Source organism: Hypanus sabinus, chromosome 8 (genome assembly GCF_030144855.1).
Source record: "Hypanus sabinus isolate sHypSab1 chromosome 8, sHypSab1.hap1, whole genome shotgun sequence".
In the NCBI taxonomy this organism is placed as follows: Eukaryota; Metazoa; Chordata; class Chondrichthyes; order Myliobatiformes; family Dasyatidae; genus Hypanus; species Hypanus sabinus.
Window position 1 is genome coordinate 39,575,724 of NC_082713.1, and position 24,872 is coordinate 39,600,595.

A 24,872-nucleotide genomic window follows, 5' to 3' on the forward strand; every position below is an offset into this window, starting at 1 on the left:
ATATTATACAAACATAAACAAACAGACATTAGACTTACTTTTGCATTGAGCTGTTGAGCTGCCATTTTAATGACCTTTCTTGCCGTATCTGTGTTACCCACCTTGAGTGTTAATGCCTAAAAAATCAAAAGCAATTTCAAATGTAAGGTTTTGGCAAGCTTAATAATTTTCAAAACAGAAGTGTTTCATTTCAGGAAATTGAATACTTTCCATTTCAAGCAATTCCAAATCACCCGTAAGATTTCCAGTCTGGTAAAAATCCCTCGCCTCTGCCCCAAACAGTATATTTATGCTCAGCCTCAAGAAAGTACCATTTTGGCATTCCTGTACGCATCACCTCCAATGGAAAGAACTTTATTTGATGAAAATAGCCAATTTGAAGGTTAGTGTTATGGAATTCCAATATAGTTTCTCCCTTGGAGACATAAGAGACTGCAGATGACGGAGGAATTCAGCAGGTCAGGCAGCACACATGGAGGGAAATGGACAGTCAACATTTCAGGTCAGACGCCTTCATCTGGACTGAAATCTAGAGGGCAGGTTGCAGGTTTAAAAGGTGGAAGACCCTTCCACTGCTAGAATGAAATTAAACACAAACTAGAGGAACTGCACCTTATATTCCACCTGAGTGGTCCAGAGTCCAACAATATCGAATTTTCCAATTTCTGATAAACTGCTCCCCATTGTCCCTTTTCTCTCTCCCCCTGACCTAACCAGTTCTTACACTCTGCCTGTTCCTTCCACTAACACTTTCTGCCCATCACCCACACAGTCCTCCCATTGGTTACCCTTGTCTACCATTCCACACCTCCCTCACATGATTCCATGGTTCTCCTCCATCCCTAATCAGATTCCCTCATCTTCAACCTCTTGCTGCCTCCACCTATCACCTCCCAACTTCTGTCACTATTTCCACTCTCCCTGCCTGTCACCTCTCCTCAACTGGGTCCAACTATTGCTTGCTAGCTCCTGCTCCATCCTTCCCTTACACTTTTTTTTAAATATGCTGGCTGACTGCCCTGTATTTTTCAGTCCAGAAGAAGGAAATCCTGACTGTCCATTTCCCACCACAGATGCTGCCTGACCTGCTGAGTTCTGCCAGCATCCTCCCCAATCTTCCTTGCTTAGGATAACACACTTCCCACCTCCTCCCAAATAGCTCCCATAGATTACATTCATTAAATGAACGTACATTTCTGGGGAGATCATCACAGATCATATGAGCAGGAAGCTATGGTCCTATTAGTGCAGTGAGCAGATATCCAAGTATGGTGATAAGATCTAAGGTGAGGGAGCCTGACTAGCAGACTCTCTGGAAGCCCAGAGTCTAAGAAGTTGAAAAGTGTTGGTGTTCAGAACGGCCAAGGTATCCCTGTATAGAAATCACTGCAAGTTAACGCACAGACACCACAAGCATTTCAGAAGGCAAACTGCATATTGGTGCCTATTGCAAGAGATATTAACACAAGAGTAAAGGTATCAGACTGCTGTTATAAGGCTAGGAATTCTTTCCCTATCTAAAGCTGTGAATAACTATAAAGAAGAGGACCACAAAAGTTGACTGGACTGATTCCTGAGATGGCGTAGGGGTGAGGACGGTTGTCTATCTATGACAGATTGTGTGGACTGGGGGACTCAGCCATTATCCATTACAGCTTTAAAGAATGAGCATGTATCTGACTGAAATAGATTTCAATATTATGGAACTTGATGAGATAGAAGCAGACCCAGCTGGCTGCACGGATGCCAGAGGTCAAAATCTCAAAATAAAGGGTTCGCCATTTAGATTGAGATGAGAAGCTGTGCCTTCACCCAGAGGACAGTGAAACTTTGGAATTCTCTACCTAAGAGGGCTGTGGAGATAAAGACTGATACATCCTTGGATGTTAAGGAAATGAAGTGCTATAGGGGTAATGCAAGAGTTAATGCTGGTTCGAAGTTCAAAGTTTGAGTATGATGCTAAGTTTAAAAAAAGTCACTTATTCCATAACAAAGCAGAAAAGAGGGTTTAAATAGGTAGTGCACCAATTATTTTTTATCTTTGTGTTGTTTACATCGATTTCCCAGCTTGCCACACTTTCCACATTTCTCCCTTTATTTATTCCGCAAGTATTACACTCTATTTCTATTCCATCTGCGAGAGTCTTCGCATATTTTTTTTTCATATTCAACAATAAGTGGAAAGTGGCTCCTCCTTAGTTTCACTGGATAAACACACTGCACAGTTAATTACTGTAAAACCTATTTCTCCGCAGAGTTAGCTGATCTCAGGAGAGGCAACTGTGAGAATGCTATAGGTGTTCCCCTCATTCTTGGTTAAGGATTTTTGAAAAAAATTGAAGACACCTTCTGACTGTTAGACCATGTAAAGTGCATCAAATTGGAGTGGGACCCATCCTAGTGTGAAGTCACATGGCCTCAAACCTTTTACTTTTCAGTCCCAAGCATTGCCATTGGTAGCTTGGGGAAGCTGCTGATGGCTGTGGAGCTGTGCAACACGAACCAATTCCTCAAACAAGTAAGAGGTGACAATTGGCAAATCATATTCCTGGCACTTTTAAAGCTCTTCAGAGCATCAATCTACTGTTATAAAAAAATTAAAGAAATTGATCTGTTTTTATTTAGTTGTATTTTAAAATAAGTAGCAACTACACATACCAAGGCACCAGTCTGAGTTGTCATCACTAACACTTTCATCGATATTTTCTTTGGATGTTCTTCTTGTTTCATCTCTTTGATTTGCCTGTATACAAATCAAGCAATCATGATTGGTATCTTGTCACACAAGTTGAAGTTTTGAACAATTTCTTTTGATCTGTTACAACTACATTCCACAGACAAATAACCTCCTTTTCATCTTGGCCACTATTTCTTCTGACTATTATACTTCACTTCCTTTTAAATTCCTCAGGGGTATACATACAGTTTCATAGTTCCACTCCCTTAATGAAGTAACAATTCTTAATGTGTCAGTCTTGTTAGAGGGTGCTAGCAGGCCAGCTGAGTATGTAAGACATAATAAGAGGAGTTACATGTTCTGATTATTGGATGTTCACAAAAGATTTCCAGCACAATCCTAAAGTACAATAATGAATATGCATCCTGTTTTTTTTTCTGAGTTGAAATGTCCTATCACAAGTGTTAAAATTATTGCAGCGGGGATCTAAATGGATCTCCCTGGACCTGGGATTGGTGCAATGTTAGAGCAATATGAAACGTAAACAGTGAAGAGTATCTCTATACTGTTGCTTACAGCTTGCCTTTTTGAATTTATGTCTACTTCTTTGGCCTTCCATAACTTTACACCGTAGCATTTATCAAAACGGGCTGAAATTAGCTGAGCACAATTTCATTCTTTTACGTAAACGGCACAAATAATTTGTCGGATTTGATTTATTAGAAGTGTTCATGGCACTGATGACTCTGGGCTGTAGCCTTTGAAGGTTTTGATGTACTGCATAAAACTATGATATGAATGAAACTACAAAAGTAATTTGTTTTGTCTGATGAGCTTTGGGATACTCCATGCTGTGGAAGTGGATTTCTTTCTTCAGCAGAGTTGACAAAGGTATTCAGGGCCACATTGCTGACACGTTCATTTTAACCAAACTAATTTGGTTGAAATTGGACTGCGTTGAGAAATTCAAAGTGTGCGACTTTAGGTTTTTTTTCCAATACTTTAGATAGTTAACCGGAATAGCAATGGCATTTTGCATTTTATAACACAGACTTTGAAGAGACGGAGAAGTAACAATAAGGAGATGCACACGTAATGCTAAACTGTATGAGTGGTGTGTTATATACTACTGCAGAATGCTTTTAATTGGGCAATAAGTAGTAAAAAGGAAATGCAGTAGACAGCCATAACAGAAATATGAAATCATTGGCAGGAAGGTTCCCACAGTATGCAGCATCTTCATAGTGTGAGCATTGAATGACAGCATGGCATTCAAAATATTTATCCAGGACTATTTTAAGGGCAACACTGAAGATATCATTAGTCATGGCCAGTTTTATGCCTAAGGCTATATCAATGAAATCACTGAAATGCTTTTCAGAAGTAGAAAAACTTTATTATTTTGGCTACTGAACAGTAAGGAGTGATGTAAAAAGATCATATTGAAGAGAACTGATGGCTCTCCTAGATGGCCTTTGTTGAAGCCATTTTGCCAATCAGGCTTCTCTATAGAATGAATTAAAGAGTACTTTCTTAGTAATGCATAGTGTGCAACATTTTATTACAGAACTACAGAGCCAACACCTGCTTCTTCTGAAGCTCCCATTACATCTTCCTTGTAACTGCACCACCTAATTTCCAGAGCAATGAAGAAGGAAACCCAGACATCCTCACATAACAAGAAAGCAGCAGAATAAAAGTGCAACAGATTTCCCTCTACAATTGTATCTCAAATTTTTGTATGCCTGGTATTGCAGAGATTCCCAAACTCCAGATTACCAGACTTTGTCACTTTTATCTCACTCTAAAGATCTGGCAAGGTATAATGGTGGGAATATCAATAATGTTTAGGTTGTGTTAACAGCTGGTCTGCCAGTTCTAAGTGGGTTCTGAATTTTGTCAACTCTGAAATAATTATGAACAGGGCAAATTTCACTTGTCAGGTTAGCATCTAAACTACTTTGACCTGTTCATGTATTACTCTTTAAGTGTATTTTGTTTTCCTCACATTCTCAGGTCCTATGATAAACTTCAAATTAACGCAGACTGTTTTTCCCACATACAGTGGGACATGGGTGTTTCAACTGTTTTCAGATGAGTGAAAAATAGACCACTGCTCTTTCCTTTTTTGGATGTTTTAAGCTTGTTGGCAGGCAACATATGACTGAGAACCTCATGGGAAACAAGCAATGATAAATTCTTGTGGGGACTGTGGTTGGGGTGCCAGTGGAGGTAGAGAGATATAGTGTACACATTGAAAACGGCAACATTAGGAGCTATTTCCCTACATGTAACCATTACTTCACTTATGAATGTAACACTAAGAGTCATGCTCAATTCTTGAATTATTTTCAAGATGTATGGAATTAGAGCCAAGACAGGTCTGTGTCAGGTTATGATGTCTTCTGAAATTGAACATCCAGTAGATATTCACTGATTTGAGTCATAAAGAATGTAGTCACAGCAAGTGGCCAACACCAGTGAATCTATATCCTATTTCAAGAATATAATTAGAAAAATTGTTGCCCACTTTGACATATTTCTGTCATAATCACACCTTGTTTAAAACACAAGATGTGCAATTGCTTAAATAAGATGTTAAACGTCTTACCATTGCAGTGCTGAAAGCCATTTTTCCCTCACATTTGATGAACTGGAAGGTGTTTAGAAAAAAAACAGTAGGTAAGTTTTTGCCAAGTTGCAGCTTTTTAAGAAACTTACACAGAAGAAAGCAAGCTGATCTTTTACCTGAAGGTGATCACACAGTTAGTTGTTGGCCATCCGATAACAAATGAATTTTCTGGAGTTGACTTCCTCTCACACACTTCATCAATGCAGAAGGCAGTCCACATCTCACACAATCTGACCTGGTTCTTCAGCTTTAGGCTCGTCGATGACCTGTGAAACATTAAAGAAGGGAAGAAAATTTTCAGAGCAAGTGATAAACCTCCAATGTATACCTGAAGGCCAAGTGAGAGTTAGTCTTGGCTGTAAACCTTTCACCGGTGAAAAGCAGGTGGGGTATGCATCTGAACTCATACATGAAGAAATGCAACCTGTAAATTAAGGAAGTTTACCAGGTCCCAAGGAGTGCCTTGGGGAACAAAAGATGAAATCATTTTGGAAACAAATTGGAGGAGTTTTGTTTTCCAATTTCCAGGACTGTATGCATGAATGTACTGCATTATTCTTGTCAGCTTTAATCTTGAGAGACCCAAACTCTAGTTTTAGTATAATTTGTAGAAACATGTGACAAACAAATGTTTGCATCCAGTTTGTAGTAGAAGTAGACAGCCTATCCTTTTTTGAGATGCGTGTGTTTTCTTTTTCTGTGCAGTCATTAACAATGTATGAACAGGTGGCTATTTAAACATGGTAACACAAGGATATGTGTGCGATGTTCATTTACTTTCAGCTGCAAAGGAGTCATTTGAATTGTGGTGTTGTCAGGTAGAAACAATATTTGTGAAACCCTTACTTTAACTTTGCGATCACCAGGACATCGCTGAAGAGGAAGAAGTGACGTTCCTGTGTCTGCAGTCCTGTTGTGAGCTGGACCCGTTCATCCATGATGAAAGCTGTGGTGGGGCTGCTGAAGGCTCGGACCAAGGATTTACTGTCAGGAGATGTGGGTGAAATCAGCTGCTCTCTGCAGAAAAGCACATTTTTTAAAATGGTCTGCAAGCTGGAAAAGACAATCATATTGATTCTAAGCAATACGTTTTTAAGATTTTTTGCCTTCTGCATCAAGAATGTAAACACTTAAAATCATACAACATTTCCCTTCATGAGATAATTTCAGCTGTATTATCAGATTGGAAACGTGTTTGAAATGTAAATTGTTATTCATTGACTGATTCAGTGCTGCTACCCTACCTATGATTTTACCAAAGAGGAATGTTGCAACACGGAGCGATTGCCTGTACATGAGATTCTTGATTGTTATCATGATTCTATAGACAGGAACCGTGGAGATTGCAGTTACTTCCCCACAACAATAGGAAAAAAATCTGATGGAAATAATAGAAAACTGGGAGAACGATGTAATGGGAAAAATGTATTCTATGATACAGAGCAGCACACTCAAAATGTTGGAGAACTCAGCAGATCTGGCAGCTTCTATGGAAAGGAGTAAACAGTCAACATTTTGGGCCAAAACCATGTCAGGAAAGGAAGGGGAAGAAGCCAGAATAAGAGGTGGGGAAAAGGGAGGGAGTGCAAGCTAGAAGGTGATAGGTGAATTCAGGTGGCTGGAGCAGGTAAAGGGATGAATAAGAAGGAATTTGATAGGAGAGGTGTAGACCATGGGAGTAACGGAAGGAGAAGGGGCACCAGGGTTAGGTGATAGGCAGTTAAGGAGAAGAGAACAGGTAAGAAGGGAGCCAGAGTGGGGAACGGGAGAAAAGAGAAGAAGAAAAAGAAGGGGTAAAAAAGATTACAGGAAGTTTGAGGAATCTTAAACAGAATAGGAGAACGGGCAAAGAAGAATCCGATGGAATACAGTCAGGAAGTGTATGGCCATGCACTTAGGTAGAAGAAGTAAAAGTGTAAACTGTTTTCTAAATGGCGAGGCACAAAGAGGTCTTGGGAGTTCTCATGCAGGATTCCCTAAAGGTTAGTTTGCAGGTTCAGTTGCTGGTGAGAAAGGCAAATGCAATGTTAGCGTTCATATTGAGAGGATTAGAATATAAAAGCATAAATGTAATGTTGAGGCTTTTTACAGTGCTGGTGAGGCCTCCTTTGGAGCATTGTGAGCAGTTTTGGGCAACTGATCTAGGAAAGGATGTGTTGAATTTAGAGAGGGTTCAAAGGCGTTTCATGGAAATGATTCTGGAATTGAAAGATTTACATGAGGAGTGTCTGATGGCTCTGGGCCTGTGCTCACTGGAATTCAGGTTACGTCCACACTACACCAGATAAATCCATAACCGAAGCTTTTTCTCTTCGTTTTTACCCTTCGTCCACACTAAAACAGCGTTTTCATCCCCCTAAACCGGAGTTTTTCAGAAACGCTTTCCAGGCTGGGTATTTTTGAAAACACCACTCAGGCAGATCAGTGTGGACAGGGTAACCAGAGAAATCTGAAAACGCTGTCAGATGACAGCGCGCCGTTTCATTGTTTTCTTGAAAGCAACCTAACAGTTTCAGAACAGACAGCAATGAGACTGAAGCCCGAAGAGTTTGAAGTGTACTCAGCAAATACTTTGACCCATAACTTACTGAATAAATAAGTATACTCACTTTGCCCTGTTTTCTGTCCTTGCTCGTATGAAGGTGATTTACCTATTTATGCAAGTATTTCTTTGACAATAGATGTGTAACAGCCTAATGTAACATTGTATGAAAATACAAGATAACACTGATGCAGACATGTTTTATACATTTAACAAGGTACTTTATTAATGCAAAACAGTTAGTCAATTTTTCAATGTTTGTTGTCAGCCGGTTCATACAGTCCGTGAACTCCCTGTTGGTTGCCTCCGTACACTCCAGTATTTGTTTTTTTTTAACTTTTAAGTTCTTCTGCATGAGAGCCAACAGCTGTCCATCGTTTTAAGTTTTTCTAGTCTCTCACTGAACAAGCACGCACTTTTACGGCGAGATTCGGTACCAAATATGTCGCTTGTTTTCAGTAGATGTGTCCTGCGCATGCCCAGTAGGAGGAGATTCGCCGAAATCTCTGTTTCAATGTGGATAGAGATATTTTCAAAAACGCATAGTGTGGACGCCTATCGTTTTTACGCGAAACCGGCGTTTTCTAAATTATGCGGTCTAGTGTGGACATCGCCTCAGAAGACTGGTGAAGGATCTCATTAAAACCTATTGAATATTGAAAGGCTTCGATAGAGTAGATTACAGAGGATGTTTCCGATAGTGTGTGAGTCTAAAACCAGAGGATACAGCCTCAGAATAGAGGGATGTCCTGTTAGAATACAGATGAGGAGGAGTTTCTTTAGCCAGAGGGTGGTGAATCTGTGGAATTCATTGCCACAGCTGGCTCTGGATGCCAAGTTATTGGGTATATTTAAGGCAGAGTTTGATAGATCCTTGTTTACTTAGGGCATAAAGAGAAACAGGGCGAAGGCAGGAGATTGGGGCTGGGGGAAATAGAACAGCCATAATGAAATGGCAGAGCAAACTTGATTGGCTGAATGTCCAATTCTGCTCCTATGACTTAGTGTTATAGTCTAAATTAGTCTAACATAGTGTTATGGTCTAAATCGATGCTCATGCCATCAGGTTGGCAGCTACCCAGATGGAATTTGAGGTGTTGCTCCTACAACCTGACAGCAGTCTCATCATTGCAATAGAGGAAGCCATGGACTGACATGTTGGAGTGGGAATGGGAATTGAAATCCTGCTTCTTGCAGAAAGAATGACTTTCCAGTCCTGATGAAAGGTCTCAGCCCAAAATGTTAACTGTTTATTCCTTTCCGTTGATGCTGTTTGACCTGCTGAGCTTCTCCAGCATTTTGAGTGTGTTGCTCTGACAATAATCAAGGAATAAAGTAGATGAGCTTGAGGCTCAGTTGGAAATTGGCAAGTACGATGTTGTGGGAATAACAGAGACATGACTTCAAGCGGACAGGGCCTGGGAAATGAATATTCAAGGATATACATCTTATCGAAAGGACAGACTGACTGGCAGAGGGGTTGGGGTGGCTCTGTTGGTGAGGAATGATATTCAGTCCCTTGTGAGGGGGGACAGAGAATCAGGGGATGTAGAGTCAGTATGGATAGAACTGAGAAATTCTAAGGGTAGAAAGACCCTAATGGGAGTTATCTACAAGCCCCCAAACAGCAGTCTGGATGTAGGGTGTAAGTTGAATAAAGAGTTAAAATTGGCATGTCGCAAAGGTAATGATACAGTTGTCATGGGGGATTTCAACATGCAGGTAGACTGGGAGAATCAGAATGGTACTGGACCCCAAGAAAAGGAGCTTGTGGAGTGCCTCTGAAATGGATTCTTAGAACAGCTTATACTGGAGCCGAACAGGGAGAAGGCAATTCTAGATTTAGAGTTGTGCAATGAACCGGATTTGATCAGGGACCTCAAGGTAAAGGAACCATTAGGAGGTAGTGATCATAATATGATATGTTTTAACCTACAATTTGAGAAGGAGAAGGGAAAATCGGATGTGTCAGTATTACAGTTGAACAAAGGGAACTATGGAGCTATGAGGGAGGAGCTGGCCAAAGTTCAATGGAACAATACCCTAGCAGGGAAGACAGTGGAACAAAAATGGCAGGTATTTCTGGGTATAATGCAGAAGGTGCAGGATCGGTTCATTCCAAAGAGGAAGAAAGATCCTAAGGGGAGTAAGGGGCGGCCATGGCTGATGAGGGAAGTAAAGGGCAGTATAAAAATAAAAGAGAAGAAGTATAACATAGCAAAGATGAGTGGGAAACCGGAGGACTGGGAAGCTTTTAAAGAGCAACAGAAGATAACAAAAAAGGCAATACGCCAAGAAAAAATTAGGTACGAAGGTAAACTAGCCAAGAATATAAAGGAGGATAGTAAAAGCTTCTTTAGGTATGTGAATAGCAAAAAAATAGTTAAGACCAAAATTGGGCCATTGAAGACAGAAACGGATGAATTTATTATGGGGAACAAGGAAATGGCAGATGAGTTGAACGGGTACTTTGGATCTGTTTTCACTAGGGAAAACACAAATAATCTCCCAGATGTAATAGTGGCCAAAGGAACTAGGGTAAAGGATGAACTGAAGGAAATTTATATTAGGCAAGAAACGGTGTTGGATAGACTGTTGAGTCTGAAGGCTGATAAGTCTCCGGGACCTGATGGTCTGCATCCCAGGGTACTTAAAGAGGTGGCTCTAGAAATCGTGGATGCATTGGTAATCATTTTCCAATGTTCTATAGATTCAGGAACAGTTCCTGCTGATTGGAGGGTGGCTAATGTCATCCCACTTTTCAAGAAAGGAGGGAGAGAGAAAACAGGGAATTATAGACCGGTTAGCCTGACGTCAGTGGTGGGAAAGATGCTGGAGTCAATTATAAAAGAGGAAATTACAACACATTTGGATCGCAGTAGAAGGATCAGTCCGAGTCAGCATGGATTTATGAAGGGAAAATCATGCTTGACTAATCTTCTGGAGTTTTTTGAGGATGTAACTATGAAAATGGACAAGGGTGAGACCCCACCTGGAGTATTGTGTGCAGTTTTGGTCTCCAAATTTGAGGAAGGACATTCTTGCTATTGAGGGAGTGCAGCGTAGGTTCACAAGTTTAATTCCCAGAATGGCGGGACTGTCATATGTTGAAAGATTGGAGTGACTGGGCTTGTATACACTGGAATTTAGAAGGATGAGAGGGGATCTGATTGAAACATATAAGATTATTAAGGGATTGGACACACTGGAGGCAGGAAGCATGTTCCCACTGATGGGTGAGTCCAGAACTAGAGGCCACAGTTTAATAAGGGATAGGCCATTTAGAACAGAGATGCGGAAAAACTTTTTCACCCAAAGAGTGGTGGATATGTGGAATGCTCTGCTCCAGAAGGCAGTGGAGGCCAAGTCTCTGGATGCATTCAAGAGAGAGTTAGATAGAGCTCTTATAGATAGCGGGGTCAAGGGATATGGAGAGAAGGCAGGAACGGGGTACTGATTGTGTATGATCAGCCATGATCACAGTGAATGGTGGTGCTGGCTAGAAGGGCCAAATGGCCTACTCCTGCACCTGCTGTCTATTGTCTATTGAATTTCAAGCATCTGCAAAATCTCTTGTGTTTATCTTCTGTGATACAGACTAAATTAATACTGATTAAGTAATAACTCAGTGTGTGAAATGAAGAAAATAAGAGAGATGTGTTGTTAGATGCTTCATGAAGGTTTGGAATGTGAATTGTTGAGATGGTTTAGTCAAATTATATCTGACTCTTTTAAATGGGAGCTGATTGACATTCATTGAGAGAGGCATTGGAAGGTCATCAGGATATTAATAGCATTGATTGGGCTTTCTTTCAGGGAAAGTGGAAGCATTTAGCACTCCTTAAAATAGGCCATCAATGGATGTTAGTAGTAGAGAATGGGGGAGGGTGGTAGAACTTTTAATAGAATAATTATGTGTAGGTTCTGAAAGGAAAAGTTTGAGCTAAACCACACTTCCATTTCTACAAATTCTCAGATCCGAAGTTATTCTCCATGCTTCTATGATCATGCTTGACCCAAAATTTAAAAAAAAATCTTTATTCCTCGTGCAGTGAATTCCTTTGTTTTGCAAAACATTTCACCTCATTTTCTTGATTTAGTTTCCTGACCTTCAATGAGGTGCCATATCGCAGGTGAAAGAACAGCTGGAGTGCTGCAATTAAACACAAGGCAGAGAAACTTCTTCTAATTCCTCACTCTTGAAAGTAGTACATCCTGTAAGCTGGATTTATTTTTTAGATGTCGGATGACCTTGGACCTTTGAAGATGATGGCCCAAGGACTGAACTGTCTTTGATAAACAGCCTTTGATGAACTGTCTTTGATGAACAGCCTTTGATGAACTGTCTTTAATGAACTGCCTTATTGATCACATTTAACTGCATTTCAGAATTAGGTGCAATTTTTTTTGAGTTGTTATTGTTTCCATCACTGTATTCAGCACTGCGCTTGGAATCCCAACAGTTCCTGCACAGTTGCCACCAGTTGTACTGCCGGTCATCCGAAGCAATGTCTTCTAACCATGAACCCTTCAGCCATTAGAATCAGTTCCTCCTTTTGGTCCCACAGTTGGTTGTGCTTAAGTAATTGAGCAAAGCACTGGAAAATTGCTTGTCTGTGGGGAATCATTTCCTATTGGAGTTAACAACGTCACTCCAGGAAAGCAGGGACAGGAAGAAAACTACAGAGATTGAATAAATGAACTGACCAGGCAAAATAAAACAAGATTCAAGTTACACGATGCAATGTCAATTCTGTTTCTGTTACATTGTCTATGTGTAAAATTTGAATTAGTTTTGTTTTTCAGTTGAAGTACTTGGACAATGTGCCAACTCTTGTAAAAGTTGGTGATTACTAATAATGGCTCCTGCAGTATCCCCGTGCGTCAGTACAGCATCAAGTCGTTGACAGGGTAAGGCTGAACCTGCTTTTAGGTAGCATAAATTCTGGTTTCTGTAAACAGATCAGGAGCAAGAAAATTCCACTGATGTTCATAAAGTCTAAGCCAAACTGACAACAGTTAATTAGAGAGCAATATATCAGAGCAGCTGTTTAGACTTTTCAGTCGTATTTTCCAGCATGGAGAGATTGTTTGTGCTGCCAGTTGCCAAATAAAGTCAAGAACTTTTGAAAGAAGAGTGAAGACTGAAATCCCACACTGTGTTTCTGCTGTTGAAGACAATACAACTCACTGAGCATATTGGTGGGACTACGCAGATTAATGGTTCAGTACAGACTTGATGGACCGTAGGGCCTGCTTTTGTGCTACAGCGTTCTATGACTCCATGAGCCTTTGCTAAACATTCCACAGGTTGTAGGGACCTGGAAATGATGTACTTTAATGAGAGTCAATGGTTTAGTGTAAACTTCATCAGGGAGTTCCAGCATTTAATTATGCTACTTTATGGTGGGGTGGAGATATGTCTCTAGCAAAGGAGATGTAGGGTACTCCTTCCCTCAACTAGCCAGCTGGTCATGCACGGGCAAGGGGTAGATCTTTCTTAGCCCCCAGATCAGGGTCATATGAAGGCACGGGATCAGGTAGTGGATGGTCGTATGAGCAGCTGATGCATATCATAAGTCCTGGTTATGCGACCTCTGACACCAGGCAGACAATCTCTGAAGAGTATTGAATATGGCTGGGGTCACATGTCTTGTATAGACACTGCCTAGAAGGCATCAAAGGCAAACCATTTCTGTAAAAAAATTGCCAAGAACAATCATGGTCAAAGACCATGATTGCCCATGTCATACAACACGACACATAATGATGGTGATGATGCTTATATACAAGTCATGTTGATAGTTGTACAATGGAAATGGTTTGCGAATATATAACAGAGATCGGAGGACAAAAAAAAGTCATTTAGTTGCTAATAGTGAAAAATTTCTCTAAAGGGTAATAGGAGATGACATAAAGCTAAGGCAGTTAAAAGAGTTATGTACTTTACCTCGATGATATAGGTCATAATCCAGTGGAATTTACAGCTACCTTTAAAAAAGCACGCTTACTTTTATCACAAATTGAATAATCAGAATCACAGTAAATAGCTTTTAAATTAATATCCATAAGAATTTCATTTTCCTTAATATTCAGGTGAGGATGGGGAGTGATGGGCAGATGGAGCTGGGTGGGGTTGGAGTTGTAATACAGCAAATGGTACATAATGGTAGAATCAGGTAATGAGAGATAAGAAAAAGCACAGAATGTTGCTAATGCTGATTAACCTGTTTAATATTGCAAGGTCTTTGACGACATAAAGGAAAAGAGAAAAGGATGGAAGGCAAAAAATAGACAGTTCCCTATTCAATAGTTCCATTTAATATCAGAGAATGTATACGATACATCCTGAAGTTCTTCACAGACATCCATGAAAAGAGAAGGGTACCCCAAAGATTGAGTGACAGTAAAAACATTAGAACCCCAAAGCCCCCTCCTACTCCCCCCCATGCACAAGCAGCAGCAAAGCATCGCCCCTCCCCCTCCTCCTCCCCTACTTACCACAGCAAATTGCGTCAGCTCCCACCACTCACCAAGCGAGGAATAGCAAAGGCCCCAAGAGAGAGCATGATCCGAACACAACAAAAACTAATTGTTCACCTGACAATTTGACATGCCACAGACTCTCTGCCTCCTTTATAAGGGACAGAGGAGTGTCATACAACAAGAGGGGAAACAAGCAGAACAAAAAAATAAACAACTCATATACAACAAAGTGAAAGAACATTAAAAGTTGAAGAAAGTCCTGTAAGCGACTTTGGAAATACAACACTCTCTTACAGCCGTTGACAGGGTTCTGCCTAATGTGTCATCAGAAAATCATTATAATTAGAGCATTTAGGCCAGGGGTTCCCAACTTTTTTATGCCATGGACAAATACCACTAAGCATGGCACTCATGGACCCCAAGTTGGAACCCCTGATGGACCCAGAATGTCAACATTCCAGTCAGCAACTGGTTTAAACTATTTCCTCAACATAAAGTGCTTATTTAATAATTTAAAAAGAAAATGTTCTTTCTACTTCTGCATGTTTATCAATTTAACTTTTCTTTTATTCATACTGTTAAACTTGTTATGAGTTTTATCTGGGTAGCCTGTTCTCCTGGCTCAGTTATGTCTTTACAATCAGTCACAGTTACACCAGTTTTAGATTAGGAAAGTATCTGGGTTCCTACCTGGATGGTAATCTAGATTTGCTGAGTGCTTTACTAAAGACCATGGAGGGTGCAGAGCGTTTCCTCTCCAACACCGGTTTCATTTTCTGTGTAATAAAAGAAAAACCATACCATTTAATTTCTTCAACTTTGATCTAGTGCTACATATTTGACAGCAGTACAAAATCACAGCAAAATGTTTCTGCTCTTTAATATATCAACTTGATGATTTATAGAAATTATTGAATTAAAAATGAGATATACAGACAAATACAGAATTCAGAACAGACAAGAATATAGAATTGTTTGAAGACTAAATTGGTACAGCTCATTTCCTTTGAACATTTAATTATTAGATCTGAAGCATTACATTTGGTTCAGTCTCAAGTTCTCTTTTCAGCCCAAAAACAAACTGTGGTGGCACTTCCCTCCTCTTAGTGTTCAGTCCTTTTATTGCTAATTAAGATATGCAGTAAATGTTCAAAGTGAATTTATTATCAAAGTACTTAGATGTCACCATAAACTGGCCTGAGATTCATTTGCTTGCAGACATTCACAGCGGAACAAAGAAATACAACAGAATCAATGAAAAACTACATACAAAGACTGGCAAACAATAAAGTGCAATAGAAGACAAACTGCAAACAAAAAACTAAGGAAATAAATACTGAACAAGAGTTGTAGGGTTCTTGAAAGTGGATCCATAGCTTGTTCATAGCAATGAGAAATGTGATGATTTCTGTCTCCACTGCCCTTCAAACAGTGAATTCCAGACCCCTACATTTCAGCAAGTTAAAGTAATTTTCCTCAGTTCCCAACCATCCTTGAACCAATTGACATAAATCCATGGTCCCCGGGTTTAGGATTCTCAATTGTGCATTACCTCCTTGAATCTCCCTTCAGTGTCCTATATTCAAAGAAAGCAACCCCCAACTCAGTTTCTGCTCATTGCTATAATTGTCTTGTAAATATCCCCTTTATCAGAAGGAGTGCAGGTTTAAACCAGTTCCAATGAGCATTACATCAATAGAAAGGAAATTAGTGGAGAAGGTCCCAAGGATTGGGATGGAAAGGTAGGGTTTGAATAGGAATAGTCAGCATGCTTTTGTTAAACCTGCAACTGAACCTGTGGTCCTTCCTGTAACTTCCAAAAACAGCATTAGAAGCTGCTCTAATGCAAGTTTCCCAGCCCCTGTCTCAGTCTAGTAGCAGTCATCTTATCTCAGTCTGGCATTGCTGTTCAGGGTTTGTTTGTGTCCTGGTCCTGTATTATGCTGCTTCCACTGTCAACCTTTTAACTTGGCAAAGTACTTCCACTAAACCAATCCCAGCACCATCCCTCAGTGTAGTTTGACATGTTGTGTGTTGATTCAGTAGGTTCTTTCCAGCGTATTTGAATAATTTTGTTCCTTTTATGCTCTTTGATCTGTTTTGACCAAAATATTTAACAGCCATTAGTGATGCAGTTGGTTGTTTAATGGATATTTGTGAGACTTTACTGTGTACTAATGATCCCTCTGCATCCTTCATTACAAAAGTGGCTACATTTCAAAATTGCTTCATTGTATGTGAAGTTCTTTGGAATGTACTTCCTTACTTGCACAATGCTACTTTTTAATTTGTATAATAAACAGAGTTCAAGTGGAAACTCACTGCATATAATATTAATCTATTAGGACTCAGATGTATATCCTTCATGTACACTTTGGTTAAGTGGAATGGACTTTATTGTAAATCATCTGTCTCATTCTACTTCAAAACTGCGAACATCTAACTCTAGTACGAGTAAATGATATACAACGTCTAAACAATAGCCACTAGGCAAGAAGCACAAACCCAGAATCTGGATTGACTCTTCTGCACCAGAAAAGTCAAACCAGAGCTTTCTGGTTAAGGAAGTTATGATGTTCTAATTGATGTTCCAGATCTCCCATCAATTTGGGCTCAAATATTCTGATGCTCCATTGCTTTCTCTCACTTAGAATGAAAGATATTTATGGAACCTGACTGTACACAAATTGGCTGGCCTAAATGATTAGTGGTGTTTAACATCCATTCAATCATTGTACCTTCGGGGTCTGGTGGATCATCTAATAATTCCCTGACTGGGTCAAGTGATTCCTTGTCTTTTCTCCCTTTGCTCTCTTCTGGGATATTGGAAAGCAACTGTCTCCTTTGGCTTTTCATGTCTCCAAGTCAATCTGTTTATCTGGCACATAAATAAGATCTTGGTTTCTTTACACAAAGCCTCAGCTATACATACTGTTTATAAAACTGAAAGCAAACCTGTCCAAAAGTGATTCGATTTCAAAATTCCTTGGCTCACAGTCCTGTGGTAGAGAACTACCCTTTTCTCTCATCATCCCCCTGCCCTTTGGCACTGTCATCTCAAATCATCAAGACTCACACACACCCTGTCAACAACCAGCTCTAACTCATTACAACTGTCTCTGAATGGTCAGATTGCTTATCCACAATTTAACACAAGATAAGAAGAAATATTGTTCCAAAGTAAGAAATAGAAGCAGCATTAGGTAACATACACTACCTCATAGTTGCTCTGCCAATAAATAAATTTATGACTGGTTCCTTTTCTCATGCGCACTCTTTTGATTTAGTCCTAAATGAACACAAAGAAGGACCATCCAGAACATTCTATAGTAGAACAAGAAACGTTTCAACGATCACACTCAGAAGCTAGTGAGTAAACTCTCATCACTGGGTCTCATCTCCTCTCTCTGTAACTGGATCCTGGACTCCTTACTAGAAAGGCCACTGTCAAGTCGGTGTTGGCAGAAGCATCTCTAGCTCCATCGCGGTGAGTGCCAGCACGCTCCAAGACTGTGTGCTCATCCCACTGCTGACACTTGACTGCATTGCTTGATCCAGTTCAAACCAAATCAGCAAGCTTACTGATGACACAACAGTGGCTGGCCTCATCAACAACGACCATGAGATGGGGTACAGAGAGGGGGCAGAGCGGTTGGTAAAATGGAGTGAGTACAACAACGTGGAGAAGGTTGAAGAGATTATTCTGGGCTTCAGGAAGGTGCTGACTGACCACTCCCCAATGCACGCACATGGCTGTTCCGTGGACAGAGCTGGGAGCACCAGGTTTCTGGGAGTGCACATAACAAGCAGTTTTAGCTGGTCCCTGAACACCACCTTTATGGTTAAGAAAGCACAGCAGTGTCTCTACTTCCTGAGGAGGTTGAGGCGAGTGAGACCCCCCCACCCCTCCCTCAGGACCATTTTAAACAATTTTTACGGGAGCACCATCAAGAGTATCCTGACCAGCTGTGTCACTGTCTGGTACAGGAATTGCAAGCTATCTGTCCACAGGTCCCTACAAAGAACTGTGAGGACTACTGAGAAATCATTGGGGTCTCTCTTCCATCCATTAGAGATATTTATCAGGAGCACTCTGTACACAGGGCACTTAGCAATGTCACTGATCTCTCCGATCCATCCAACAATCTCTTTTGATCCTCTACCATCAGGCGGGAGGTACCATAGCATTAGGACAGGAACTTCTAAGGTGGGAACAGCTTCTTCCACCAGACTGCAGGATGACTGAACTCCCTGCCACCACATATGAATCTCATCATACGGTCTCTTCACATACAAACCACCAGTAGCATTATACTGTTTACTTTTTAACTTGTAGCATATAAACACCTGATAGGATATTTGATTTACTAGTGGTAATATGACTTCGTGTGTTATGTGTGTGAGTTACATGTTCTGTGTTGTGCACCTTGGTCTGGAGGAACGTTATTTTCTTTCGTGATGTACATGTATACAGCTGAATGACAATAAACTGAACCTGAATTAATTGGTTGATACTTTATGCAGAGACTACACACATTAGTTCAAAAGAAAACGGGCATGGAGCTATCTACAGAACTCCAGCACTGGTCTTAATTAAGGAGGAGTGCTTTACCCTCCAATCCACTTGTAAATAATGACAACATACTATATCTCCCAGTGCCCACCCATTTAAATTCCATTTCCCATTCCCATTCCAACACATCACTCCATGGCCTCCTCTACTGTCAGAATGAGGCCACACCCAGTTTGGAGGAGTAACACATTATATTCTGTCTGGGTACCCTCCAACCTGATGGCATCAACTTCGATTTCTTGAACTTCCAATGATGTCCCCCCTTCACCATTCCCCTTTCCCTCTCTCACCTTATCTCATTACTTGCCCATTCCTCTAGAGCTCCTCCCCCTTTTCTTTCTTCCATGGCCTTCTGTCCTCTCCTATAAGATTCCCCCTTCTCCAGCCCTGTATATCTTACACCAATCAACTTCCCAGTTCTTTACTTCATCACTCACCCCTCCGTTTAACCTTTCACCTTGTTTCTCCCCTCTAACTCTGACTCCTTGTCTTTTTTTCTCCAGTCCTGATGAAGGATCACAGCCCAAAACGTCAGCTGTGCTCTTTTCCACAGATGCTGCCTGACCCGCTGAGTTCCTCCAGCATTTTGTGTGTGTTGCTTGGGTTTCCAGCATCTGCAGATTTTCTCTTGTTTGTAAACATACTGTATCATTTATCTTCCTAAATGTTCACTGTACCTGTATGTTAATATCCTGCATTCTATAAATCAGTTTACCGATGTCCTTCTTAAATTATATTTTAAAAAGTTTTCCTTTTATTTTCACCATTTCTCCTATTAGAATTATTGCCATGTGTAGCAAGATACAGTGAAAATCTTGTCTTGCACACCGTCCATGCAGATCAATACACTACACAGTGCATCGAGGTAGTACAAGGTAAAACAATAACAGAATACAGTGCAATACCTACAGAGAAAGTACACTCACCAACCATTTGTTAGTTCAAGCAGATGTAGGATTAATAATAAAATGTGATTCTATGTCACATAAAATCCCCCCACCCCCACCCCGAGGTCTGAGGCATTCTTTGTCGAAGCTTTCCTTTTAAGGGACCATTGTAATAAACAGATATTATAGAAAGCCCAGATCATTGAGATTGGTGGATTCTGTGAGTATTGTACAAAACTGCGTTGAGTCCCCAGGGTGACGATGGCACTGATTAAAAAGCAGCACGTTCAGAGAAGAATTTGTATAAACTGATGGTCCAAACATTGCAAAGTCATATGGAGTGAAAAAAACAAAGAGAAACATTCAGTCATATGGGTAAGTTCTTCTACGCTGACAACATCACAGAGGAAATGATAGCAAAATTACTTTTGAGAACAAAAACGGAGCTATTATTTCAGTGGAAAAGTAGCTAATTCAATGGCACCTCACAGCATTGCTAATGTCTTACTTAATGAAGTTGTTAAGATATTACAAGGTCACTTTATTCCAGCACCAGTAGAGATAATCAATCATTAGAAACACACCCCAGGGAGTCAATTAACAAATGACTATTGAAGGTCTATTGAGCACTGTGTCTGCAAAACATATTTATCCAGCAAGGTTGACTCATTAACAAAGGTCTGCTTCATGCATAGTTCAAAACACCAGAGTTGAATTTTGAGATTGCATGCAGATTGAAATTAAAGTTCTGATGAGAAATGTGAAGGAGTTCAGGAAAAGCACATGCAGAGGTGCATGCTATGTGTAAGTCAGTGGGTACAGTTCTCGTGTTGTGTAGACTGAGCAGGTGGGAAGCATTGCTTTCATTGGACAAGCAACAATGAAGCCCAATTGTAATGTCTTGCTGCTTCAGATATAATCAAATAGGCCACCTAGTGTTGGTCTACAAACCCCAACAGCTGCAGATGTGAAAAGTTCACATGGGTCCTGATGGCAAGAATGCAGGATCAGGAAGCATTCACAGCAAGATACTTTACATATACTGAACTAATAAGATCAAGAGCCAGGCATTCTAAATGAGGCAGTTTAAAAAAAGTGCTAGGTATTTTAAGACCAGTGTTAATGGCTAAGATGTAAAGATGAAAGTTGATTGCTCAGTTGCAGGTTCAGATCCAAGTCAAAATATTCTGCAGGATCTCATTGACCAGTCGCAAAGTAGTTCTGGAGAGTTTTGACAATACTGTGTAAGGTGATATGATTTGGTCTTCACAAGAATTAGGAAGTTGAATTAACAATGATAGCTTTTCACCTGCACATGTAGGTTTATGCCACTGGAGAGATATTAAATGAAATTCCTCAGAAATTCTGTCTATTGTATTGAATTCCTATCCTATCAAAATCCTGGCAGTTACCATAGACCAGAAACTGATTTGAAGTTTCCACATACCCAATGTGACACAAGAATAGAGCAGACTCTCTGCTTGCTCAGGCGAGTGCTTCTTCAGCAACTCTCAAGAAGTTGACCACACACAGGGCATTGCAGCCTATTTAATAGGCACCCCATCCACAACCATTCATTCAATCCAGCACTCACACACAGTGGCAGCAGTCTGTGCCATTTACAGGATGCCAAGAATCCCTAGACAGCACTTTTCAATCCCACAACCCCCACCAGCATGAAGGAGGAGGGCAACAAAAGCACAGGGCCACCACCCCTGCAAGTTATCTTCCAAACCACAGACCATCCTGATTTGGAAATCTGTTGCTGTACATTAACCGTTACTGGATCAAACTCCTGGAGCTCCAGCCCCAACAGCGTTGTGGGTACAACCAAGCTTCAAGGATGGCAGTGGTTAAAGAAGACAGCTCACCATTGCCTGCACAAGGGTAAAGTTATAGATTAGCTTCATTTGTCACACGTATATTAAAACTTCGAGATATAATGTTAAGCTAGTCATTTGTGTCAAAGATCAGCGAGGATTGCGCTGGGAGCTGCCGGCAAGTGCAAATACACTTTAACCAAAATATTATGGTCCACGATTTGCTAATCCCAACCTGACCATATGCCTTTGGAATGTGGGAGGATACCAGAGTATTTGGACAAAACCCACATGGTCAAGGGGAGAACATACAAACCTCTTAAAGACAGCAGTGGGAATCGATCCCCAGTTGGTGCTGTAAAGCGATTGCACTAACAACTATGCCATTGTGTTACCCAATTAGGTATGGGCAATTATATGCTGGCTCAGCCTACGAAGCCATGAATGAAAAACTATGCTCACTATTATAGGGTACTAGTTTAGTACATTATGCCTATGGAGGATCTCAGTCACCCTGGTCATTGTATCTCAAGCAGTAGTAAATCAAGGCAACTGGACCTGCTGTGTTGTCTAGAAGATGTTTCACCACTCATCTGTGTGGCTTCTTCAGTTCTGATCCATGATGGGTAATTTTCTGGTTTATAAGCTCTGCGAATATTCCAGTGAAGCAACCGCATGAGGGTTGTTAAGAGTCGTAGAGGTAATAAGATGGTCATTAGTTTTACCTTTGCATGCATGGAGATGTGAACTGTTGTGGAGACACTGATAGTAGCTGATAGGTGGTGTCATAACCCACCCCCTCTGTTCAGGGATGGGTTTTCCAGTTTGACAAAGGTGGCTTCTTTAACCCCTCTTTCAAACCACCTATCCTCCCTTTTCAAAATGCCCATCTTTATAAGCTGGAAAACTATGAATCAGAACTGAAGAGGCCTCTTGGGTGATTGGAGAAATGTCTTCTTGACAACACAGCAAGCCCAGTTGCCTTGATTTACTACTCCTTGATATAGTTTAGTAGATTGCAGTTTTCTATCTGTTCTCTCGTCCTTTGCAGTGCTGGGAGAGGAAGAGGCAATCGACATGCCACCAGAACCAAGACAAAAAGTGCAGTAGTGAACAAAGCCTTCTGTTGAAGGGAAGAGTCTGACAACTGTCCATTTTGCTGGAAAGAAGTTTGGAGAACTGAAAAATGCATTAAGTAACTTTGTCACTGAGAAGGAACCTCCAGCTATTGACTTTCAGTTATATACACTCTGCAAAGAGGGAACTGGAGTTCAATGGGAACAAAATGCTGAGACAGGCGGTAAAAGTTAACGAGGCATCCAACAGAGGAAATGATTCAGGTAACAAAAGACAAAGTTACTGCAGAACATTATTTGTCATGAAGTCCACATGGGTGAGTCACAAAGAAATGAGCAGCATAATTCTTAACTCATATATTTGTTGAGGAATGTGTCTGTTGAATTTGACATAAAAAGTCTGCAGCTTTGAAATGGACATAGAACACTGAGATTTGGGGCAACCATCAGTGTTGATTTCACAAAATGAATTCAATTTAAAGTGGGTTCAAGTGACATAAGCCCTGTATTTAGGTGTTAAATAAACAGCTACATTCCATTGCAAAAGTTAATCAATGATAAACGTACAGTGTGACCCCTAACATTCGTGTCTGATACTGGATCTCTGGGGTTCCCTTTGGAGCTCACAGCTGCCACACCATGCCCATACTAACAACTGCATAAGTGTGTCAGCATTTGAAGGTCTTGTGTTCATGCCAGCCACAGTCTAATATAGAAGAGGCTGCCAAGGAGATGAAGGAAGATTTGATTCAATTGTTCATTTTATTGTAAAAATATGTATGCTGAATGCATCTCTGAGATTTGTCTTCTCCTGATAACCAAGAAATACAGAAAAACCTTGGAGTCATTGAAAGAAAAGACATCAACTGCTGCCCTCCACAGCTCTCTTGTCTATACTTGACTCTTGACTATATTTATTCCCACACTGTAACCTATAAATACACCATTCCCTTTTCTCAGTTCCTTCATCACAAAGCTCAAAGTAAATTTATTATCAAAGTACATATGCGTCACCATATACAATTCTGAGATTCATCTTTGTGTGGGAATACTCAATAAATCCAATAACCATATTAGAATCAATGAAAGACTACACCAACAGGGCAAAGAACCAGGGTGCAAAAGACAACAAACTGTGCAAATACAAAATGAAAGAAAAAATAAATAATAAAATAATAGTAACAATAAATAGCTATACTTAATAGACATAGCCATTCCAAACCCATATATCATACAGAGTTCAATCAGTGGAAAAACACCAGAAATATTCTGAATTAAAAGAGGAAATTGAAAGACTATGGAACATAAACAGGGTAAACATTGTCCCAAGAGTAATATCTACAACTGGTACCATTCCAAAGTTACTTCTCAATAGAATTGAACAATCAGACCTACACAGCAGTATTTGTATAAATCTTCAGAAAGTTTAGAAACCTAACACCACTAGAATAGTCCAAAAGTTCCTTGCAGTTGAGAAATGAGCATACTTGGCTATGCTTGTACCTCAGGTTTTACCAGTTTGAGCTTAGGAAAAATAAATAATAATAATTATGCTGAATGAAAAGAGTAAATTGAAAGTCTTTGGAATGTGAAAAGGGTATACATTGTCTCGATAGTTGGATCTTCATCCCAAAGGTACTACACAACAGCATTAAACAACTAGGGCTATACAGCAATATCTATGTAAATCTTCAGAAAGCCACAATACTATACAGCATGAGAATGTTCTAGAAGTTCCCAGAAATTGAGAAATGAGCATGCTTGTCTATACCCCTATCTCAGGTTTTACCAGCTTGAGCTGAGAAAAAATAAATAGAAATAGTAAATAAATTGAAAAAGAATAAATGCTGAGTTACTAACATGGTTAGAGCATTGACTGATTGGTAGGAGGGAGCAAGTGGGAATAAAAGGATCTTTTCTGGTTGGCTGCCAGTGACTAGTGGTGTTCTGCAGGGGTTGGTGATGGGACCGCTTTTTTTATGCTGTATGTAAGTGATTTAGATGATGGAATAGATGGCTTTGTTGCAGATGATATGAAGATTGGTGGAGGGGCAGCTAGTGTTGAGGAAACAGATAAGATGCAGAAGGACTTAGACAGATTAGGAGAATGGGCAAGGAAATGGCAAATGAAATACAATGTTGGAAAATGCAGGGTCATGCATTTTGGTAGTAGAAATAA

The 24,872-nt window shown here is 40.3% G+C and overlaps 1 protein-coding gene across 1 annotated transcript in view; it reads right to left on the reverse strand.

Annotated features, from left to right (window-relative positions):
• The window catches only part of arhgap20b (Rho GTPase activating protein 20b), a 99,940-nt gene that overhangs the window by 35,870 nt on the left and 39,198 nt on the right, over positions 1–24,872 (reverse strand). Inside the window, exons 2-7 of the mRNA XM_059976988.1 lie at positions 15,028–15,113; positions 6,156–6,326; positions 5,426–5,575; positions 5,289–5,330; positions 2,659–2,743; positions 39–116 (exon numbers count right to left, since the gene is read on the reverse strand). Coding sequence (XP_059832971.1) covers positions 39–116; positions 2,659–2,743; positions 5,289–5,330; positions 5,426–5,575; positions 6,156–6,326; positions 15,028–15,113 — 612 coding nt within the window. The remainder of the gene's footprint in view (positions 1–38; positions 117–2,658; positions 2,744–5,288; positions 5,331–5,425; positions 5,576–6,155; positions 6,327–15,027; positions 15,114–24,872) is intronic.